Below are 8,571 nucleotides of genomic sequence, written 5' to 3'. Positions count from 1 at the left end.
TATCCGAGAAGAAAACTGCAATGATTGGCCAAGTTAGCCCCCCATCAGATTTCGTCAACTAGATCAACTAAAATTACACAATTTTATGATGACAACTCTTTTTTATGATGTTAACAGAGTATAGCAAATGTATTTTTTTTCAAAATAGTTACTAATAGCATTTTTTTACAGGGCATGCATCTGATATTTCCCGCATCATCAAGACTGAATTGGAGGGGAAAACAAATTTGGCACAGAAGCATTCTTTGTCATTTGAGGTCTTTAGGCGATTTGTCTGTCATTTAACTTTTGAAGGTTTCTGATTGACTTTAGGAATAACATTTAGTGATTGGAGTGCTTGGCATGAGCGGTTAGCTATCTCAAAAAGCAATCAGAATTTAGTGATTGCGATGTTCTACTTATGCATGCATGGAACATCAACAAATGTAACAATACTCATTTATTGTTATTTAATGAAGAAAATCTGTAAATATTGTATCTAAATATGGTCTACATTGTTATAACTTATGTGAACATCTAATCAAGTGGTTGAGATAATGTTATGAAAATGAAACCTTCCAGCCTAACCTCATGTTTGTACATGAAAGGTCAGTTGTTATCGTCATGAAAATATTAGGTGACATGTATTTAACAAATACTTTATTTCTACTATACAATAATCCAATCCAATTTGTAATATGTATTTTTTAGTTTTTTCATATATTATTAGTCCAAATATTTCATACAACCAAATCTCATTAAAATATATTGCAACATATTCCCGCCGCAACGCACGGGGTATCATCTAGTCTTACTAAACACGTAGTCATGCCCCATTAGCAAGTCATGCATGTTTGGGACATGCCATAAACCCTGCTAGCAAGCATTAGTAGCTATATTTTTTTGTTCTCACAATTAAGGTGTGGTTTTCTTTGAGCCTCTTTGCTACCCCAGAAAAACTGGCGAATGAGCTTATTCAGCTTTTCACATAAACCTCGTGGCAATTTAAAGCATGACATCGAGAAAAGTGGGACGACCTGCGCTACTGATTTAATAAGATTTTTTTCTTTTTCTTCGAAAAAGGCTTTCGCCCCGCTTTATAAATAAAGCAAACCGCCACAACATCCAACGGATACAACAAGGTTCACACCCACACACACACACACACACACAGAGTACCAACAAGACAAATAGTACGGGGCACTGCTGAGGGCACAACTCAACAAGCCCAAAGAAAACAAGAAACAACAATGCGGGCAGGTCTGATATAGAGATAGTTTTCTCAATCCAACCTTTCATCTAAGACCATAATCCGTCTTTCAGATATTTAAAAACACCCATCCTGAAAAAACCAATATCATAGGGCATACTCAAATATTTCTCATTAAGAGTTTCAGTATGAACGTTGAGAACCCTCTTTACTTCTTGTCTGACATTGTTTGGTGTTCCCTTGCTGAAATAAACCGAGGACTTGTTTGTATTGATCCTTTGCCCAGAAGCTTGGCAATAGGAATCCAATAGGTTTGACACTTCCATCGCCCCTGAATCATTTGCCTTGAAAAACAGTCGGCTATCGCAGCAAATAGCAAATGGTTAACTCATGGCGCTGAAGGAGCCACTCGAATCCCACTCAAATGCAACAAATGATCTCTTTTGAGGAGGCCTGAAAGGCCCTCCGCTGCTAACACAGAAAGGTAGAATGATAATGGGCCTCTCAGCCGAATACCTCTCGAAGGTTTGAAATTGTCAAGTTTCTTGCCATTTGAAGAGAACCGTGTATGAGACTGATTAAACCATATTCATGACAATTGAAACCCATCTCTCACAAAAGCCAAGCTTGAGCATTACAGCCTCCAGACATGTCCATTCTACCCTGTCATACGCATTCATCATGTCTAGCTTCAGGACACAGTGGCGATGTTTCAAGGCTTTATTTCTTTTCATAAAGTGCAAGCACTTATAAGCATCAATAATGTTAATCAATGATGTTATCAGTAATATGCCTTCCTTGAACAAAGGCAGACTGCTCTACAGAAATAATTTCTAGAAGTATCTCTTTCAGCCCGTTAGCAATGACTTTACAAGCAATCTTATGTAAAACATTGCATACGTTGATTGGAAGGAATTGGGTTAGCGCGGAGGGACTCTTTACCTTTGAGATTAAAACCAAATAAGTACTATTGATGCACCATGCACTCTCCTCACCTTCCACAATGCAGGGATTTTTTACCTTTGAGATTGAAAGCAGATAAGTACTATTGATGCATTGTGCACTCTCCTCACCTTCCACAATGCACAGTACCGCTTTAGTTTTTTTTTTTTTTGACGGGCCACGGTACCACTTTAGTTACCTCGTCACCACATAATAATTTCTTGGAACGAGAAGAGCGAAAGCTGGCCAAACCCGACATAAGTAGGCCAAACCTAATTGATCTCGTAGCCTATTGATATTCTGAATATAAGCCCGGGGGCATGCGCTTGGTTAGTTACGAAGTCTAGCCCTGATCCCGTGATCCGGCTTTGCATCGATCGTTCGAGCTCGCCCGTGATGGCGCCGCCGGCCTTGCTTCCTAGGGCGAGCGCGTTGCGGCCTCTTGCCCCAGCCTCTTCTTCTCCCCTCCGCGCGCACGTCGTCGCGGCCACCCCAACGCCCCGCACGCCGCCACGCACAGCGCGTCCCGTGTCGCTGGTGAGCGCCGTCGGTCGATCAGTCGGTCGCCCTGTACCGTTCATATGCCTGCACCTGCGGGTCTCGCTCGATCGTTGCTGTGACTAACGTGTGCCGTCGCCCGTCGATCGCAGCTCTGCACCCCGCTCAGCAACATGGACGCCGCCGCCGCCGCCGGCGGCGGTGGCCCCGACAAGGAACCTTACCGGTGGCCGTGGGGATACGAGGACCCTCCCGCGTACGTGGAGGAGGACATCGTGGAAACCCAACTCAGGTTCGTGCGCGAGTCCGGGGAGGCGGTGGCTGCGCTCAAGGCCGCGGCCGCCGACGCGTGCCGTGCGCTCGTCGACAACTTCGGCGACATCCGCACTCTCAAGACCATCTACGACGTCGAGGACTACCACATCGGCATGCCATTCGGTATGCATAGCTTGATCGGTTTTTATATATACAGTAAAAGCAGCTTGGTTCAAAGTTCAAACACTGTTAATCGTTCAGCAAAAAATCTTGAACTCACCTTAACATAGATCGGACAACAAAAGCGGTATAGGAGGAGAAGGAATTGGGTGAGGGGAGATGCCACGTACAGCGGGAGGCGTGGGGACTTGGAAGGGGGTCACTTGTTGTTTCACGTGTAGGTTTGCATGGTCCCACCTGTTAGCATTTAGATGAAGAAAAATGTTTCTACCTCCGATCCATATTAATTGTCACTATTTAGTAGAGTGGACGGACGATCACTAAGTCAACTCTTTATAATGCCCCTGAATTTCAGTTGTGCCCTGATTAAAGGATAATGTCGTTATATATTACTACTACTTAACCGCAAAAGTGAGCCTGAATTGAAAAAAGATCATAAAGAGCAAAATTAAAATAGAACACAATGTCAATGTATAATTGAGTACAAGTAGGCATCAATCAAATATATACCACATATACACTCATTATTCACAATGGCGTTGCTATTGTTGTGATACTATCTGATCATGACATGTGTCCAACCTTTGAATTGTGCAATCATCCTACCCGAAAACAAACATAAAAAGCTCAGTGGATTTACTACACTTTGGAAAAAAAAATTAAGAATGCAAACATGGACCAACCAGCTAATATTGTAGAGCAAACAATAACTTGGGCTGGATCTGGAGATATTGCCACTGGCCCGTGTTGGTGAACAACGCTAGAGGATGGAGGGCAGTGGGGAGAAGTGGAAAAGGTGGACCAGCCGTCGGGGGGTAGAAGAAGTTGACCTGGTGGCTGCTTGATGATGGTGTGAACAAAGCCGGTGGCAACGAGCTAGACGTGGAGGAGGTTGTGGTTGTCCATGAGAAAATCATGATGCAGTTTGATGAACAAGGTCGGTGCCATCATCGACAACAATCAGGGGGCGGAGAATCTCGAGGCAAGACAAACCCGCCGGTGGTGGTGTAAGCGACCATGGCACGATTAAGGGGAGGGGATGCATGGGCTGACATATCTGGGTTGTGGGTAGGTGGCAGCAGCCGACACTGGTAGGTGGTGGCACCGGGGAAGCCCTACGGGATGGAGGTGAGAGAGAATGAGAAAGGGCGAAGGTGGTGTCGGAGTCGGTGGCGGCGGTGAGAAAGAACTATGGGGCACATGGGGCAAGAGCACAAGAAGGGAGTGAGGAAAAAAGAGAGAACGAGAAGGGAGCAACGTGAAAATAGAGAATGAGAGGGGAGCCAGAAGAAGAGAGAGAATGAGGGGAAAGAGGTACTCAAGAGCGGGATTATGATATTGTGGGTCACACAGTGGTAGTGTAGCATAATGGGATTGGGGCACCCTTATTTGGGCCTCACAGAGAATCTCGGGATACTGCTCCTGGGCAGCTTTCGTAGATACATGCAAATCCAAGCCAGCCATGGAAATATGTGGGCCAAAAAAATTTCATTCTTCTCGCATGTGAGCCCTTGGGACTTGAGGATGTTGTATAAGCCCAAAACAAGTGCCCCTTAGTCAGTGCCGGATCTTGAGAAAATTTAGAGGGGTCATGACTGTAAGGGGAACAAATTAGTTGGGAAGGAGGGGCTAATCTCTAGTTGAAACACTAGTTAGGCCTAAAATCTAGCATTGCTCTTCAATGAATCCAAAAATTAAGGGGGTGGGGCATAGCCCCTGTTGGTCTACACTAAGCTCTGCCATTACCCTCAGTGGTCTTTTTCTTTCTCATTGATGCCTTATATACGAAGGGGAGCCTTGGCGCAGTGGTGAAGTTGTTGCCTTGTGACCATGAGGTCACGGGTTCAAGTACTAGAAATAGCCTCTTGCAGAAATATAGGAAAAGGTTGCGTACAATAGACCTAAAGTGGCCGGACCCTTCTGCGGACCCTGTGCAAGCGGGAGCTATATGCACCGGGCTGCCCTATTGATGCCTTATATACATTGCTTCTTAGTTTCATTTACTCTATCCAGTAAGCTTCATATATCAAACATAGGGACCAAACCCAAACGCTTGCTAGTACGCTTGCCATCGGACATAGGAACAAGGGAGAAGAGGACAAGAGGAATATAGAGGATCACAGAAAAGGCAAGGGGAAGAGGGAGGCGGCCTAACTGGAATGTCAATATGAGAATGTGGAAGGAGAACGATAGTGATGTGCATTATAACAAACAAGAGGAGCGCAAGGGAGTGGGAAAGAAGATGGAGGAGAGGGGGTGTTTGTACTCTAACCTCTAGAGTTGTTAGTCCTTCCGAATATCATTAGCACACCCTCTATAAACTAATATAAGACATTTTATAGACTTCTAATGATCTAAAAGGTCTTATATTAGTTTATAAAGGAAGTACATATTATTAGTTGATATATATACAAAATGGGTTTTGCATACATATTAGGTTTTGCTTCTCTAATCTCATTCAATTGTTGGTTGTTGTCATCTCACCCCAAAATTTAGGGATTTATTTCTTCCTTCTTCAGGTGTGCTTATTGCATGCATTGGTTGCTATCAACTGTGGAAGCTAGATCCCTCGACATTCCTAGATGTTGTATTGGGCTACACATTCTACAGGCTCAGTGTCATGGGTTCACACATCCGGAGACAGGGGTCCTCGAATGATTTGTTCGGACGCCTCAAGTTTGGTCAGTTGTTGTACTACACAGTTGGTAATTGGAACTTGTATGTCTGATGTATCAAGCCATGTAAAATGCTATACTTTTCTTTCTATGCAGTTATTGTCGTAATCATGGCTGTGAAAGATTTCAGGAAAAATCTCGCTCCCATTGATTTTATCAGGTATGAGTATCGGCTTCACTTTATACTGCAACTTTTCCACGAGAACATTTCTATATTGCATTGAGTACCTAATTATTTTCTTGTCGAGATTACTAGAGGCAAAGATTTTAGATGTGTAATTGCATTGCAATCAACAAAGTAATATATATACTATATCCATTCCAAAATATACATGATGTCCCGCAGTAGTTGCAGTCAAACTCTTGAACCTAAGTTGGGTATTGATGCATATAACATTATTAAGATTGGCCAAATAATTAGAGAACACATTATTCTATGCAAAATATTACTCGCATGTTTCTACAACAGTTAAATTTGTGCGTTGAACAGCTGTATCATTTCTTATAAGAGACTAAAGCATTTAATTTGGTCCGGCGACTACAATTTGTCCCTTTTTCGCACATGTATGTATGCACGCACAATATTTGTTTTCCGTAATGGCCATAGGTCTGCAGTTCGGCCTTATCTTTTGATGGCATGAGTTTCCAACATACAAAAGGAATATTTGCATCCCACAAATTTGTATGGAAACATTATATGAGAAAAATAGTGTTCACACCCTACACTTTGACTCTTTGAGTATTGCACTCCACTTTACCGATGCAACAGTGTCTACATTTGCACTAGTAAGTTTTTGATCTGGTATTACTTGTATGTCGCATAATTGTTCAAGTTAAGGTAAATTCTGGGTAAATAAATGTATCTTTATTATGAAAACGTTGATAATATACCTGCATTTCAAATCCAAGTAATATCTACCTATCTTAGCGAAGAAGGGTTTAGAAGTATAATTATGTGCTTTACACAAAAATAAAAACCACGAAGAGTGCACACCGAATGTTCCTCAACAAAAAATAGTTAGAAGGTAGGGACATGGTTCCATTCGGTTGTCCCATTCAGCAGAACAGAAACAACAATGTACCTGAAATTCAATTTAACAAACTAATAAAGGATGGAAGGTGCTACATTGCCAATATATTTTGATATATGCACCAAAATAAAGCAATTTAAACACTTCTGTTAGGGATACTATGCATGCTGCTACCATTGAAATATATGTTTATTATGCACCAAAATAAAGTAGAATCAACATTTTAAGAGATACTCCTTAGTGCTGCCATGCCAGTATATGTTGATTTATGCACTGCGGAGTGTTATTTAACATCGTGTAAAAAAATATTGAGTTTTCTGGTGCCTAAAAAGAAGAGAGTGAGTACTCGCCAAATGCAGTGCTTTCCATTTAATAGGTAGAGTATGTATTCGGGCTTCATGGAGCCCGGAGCCAAAAATTTACACTCACTATCTCTTAATGATGTCTCCGTTGGTTAACGTTTATTATTTTGTGCTCACAGGACACCAGTTTATGCCCTCTATTCCATATCGTTCGTTCATGACATAATTGGCCTGAAGAAGTATGGAAAATATTATTTCGCTGTGACCATCGAACTACTAAAAACTAAGGAGGGCAGGTGCAAGCTAGCGAGTTTTTTCTAAACGTTTATCCTGCTAGTGGAGTGGCCATTTTTTCTCAAGCATAATTCATATTATAAGTACTTCATATTCCATATGATTATCAAATCAAACAATGTACTTGTTATCGAGTTATTTCTAAATATTTGTGCATTATGTATTACATTGAAGTGATGTCAACCTTCTCTCAAGGATGCTACATAGGATCGAAAGGAAGAACTTTGTCTTCTCTTATGTGTAGGGATGGTCTCTCGGCGTATAAGAGGTGAAATATTATGTTATGCACAATTTCTAGTTCAAAATCAATTATACCATATATAATAAGTTGAGAGCATGCAAGTATTAATTGCTAAGGAGTAAATTGCATGGCCAACCTGGTCGCATGTGTGCGCCCGAAAATACTTTCTCACTAGATTGTTGCTATGCGAGAAGAGATTTGGAGCACGCAGGGGGGCGCAAACACACTTTGCTGGCCACACCTTTGCGGAGCAATTCAGAAACTGTTTCGCACATCCCATACATCTTCGTTTTTGCTATTAGTTTTGTGTAGCGGAATTTACATAGTAGGCGATTATAGTTAGTTTATTTGTAAATTGTTAAGTTCCGTTATACAAAACTTAAGGTGAGCAGGAAGTTGGTGCGTGATGTGACCACAGGACAGATGTGCACGGAAAGCTTATATGCGCCTTTGTGTGCCCTTGAGAATTTCTCGTCGTTATGCCCGCTTTCATGGTACGTGTTCGACAAAATGCTTTTGCCCCGTTCCACTGCTTCCTCATGCACACTTCCCAGTGTCACATTCCCAATGCTAGGATAGTGTTCAATGTGTGTCCGCGCACGAACATGTCACCGTGTGCCTCCGGCATCGAGCGCGCTATGTAAGACACGTCAACAAGGTCTTTGGAGACCGGAAACCCCACACACCCAGGAGGGATCCCGTCAGGACACGCGGTGGCTATAGGCTGCCCTAGGTCGACCTGATCTTCCTAGGGCCGTGTGGATCCTGCCGTGAAGCACGAAGAACAACGAAGAACATGGAAGAAGAAAACTAGGAAAACAAAAAAAAAGATAAAATATTAGAGTGCTAGACTGGTTTGTCAATTGTGTGTTGTCCAATCCGCCATCACATCACATCTATTTATGAGGCAGCCAAACTTCCCGTACAAGAAAAAGAACTCCAAATCTTACCATGATTACCTAAC

General features: G+C 42.4%; 1 protein-coding gene across 1 annotated transcript; it reads left to right on the top strand.

The window, feature by feature from the left end:
• The first annotated feature begins 2,802 nt into the window (after window positions 1-2,802).
• LOC119299708 (protein FATTY ACID EXPORT 3, chloroplastic-like) lies at window positions 2,803-7,555 on the top strand. The gene is made up of 4 exons (XM_037576869.1): window positions 2,803-3,067; window positions 5,584-5,745; window positions 5,836-5,899; window positions 7,252-7,555. The coding sequence occupies exons 1-4, from the start codon at window positions 2,803-2,805 to the stop codon at window positions 7,391-7,393; spliced, it is 633 nt and encodes a 210-aa protein (XP_037432766.1). The 3' UTR covers window positions 7,394-7,555.
• Window positions 7,556-8,571: the final 1,016 nt, after the last annotated feature.

The sequence above is a fragment of the Triticum dicoccoides genome, chromosome 5A (assembly GCF_002162155.2).
Source record: "Triticum dicoccoides isolate Atlit2015 ecotype Zavitan chromosome 5A, WEW_v2.0, whole genome shotgun sequence".
In the NCBI taxonomy this organism is placed as follows: Eukaryota; Viridiplantae; Streptophyta; class Magnoliopsida; order Poales; family Poaceae; genus Triticum; species Triticum dicoccoides.
Note: the sequence above shows the minus strand (reverse complement) of the source record. Positions and strands in the feature narration are given on the sequence as shown.

Excerpts from the sequence above, each read along its gene's own strand:
- LOC119299708 (XM_037576869.1), top strand. The coding sequence starts at position 2,803 with ATGGACGCCGCCGCCGCCGCCGGCGGCGGTGGCCCCGACAAGGAACCT. Across the intron at positions 5,746-5,835 it reads GTTCGGACGCCTCAAGTTTG|TTATTGTCGTAATCATGGCT; the intron begins GTCAGTTGTTGT and ends CTTTCTATGCAG. Across the intron at positions 5,900-7,251 it reads GCTCCCATTGATTTTATCAG|GACACCAGTTTATGCCCTCT; the intron begins GTATGAGTATCG and ends TTGTGCTCACAG.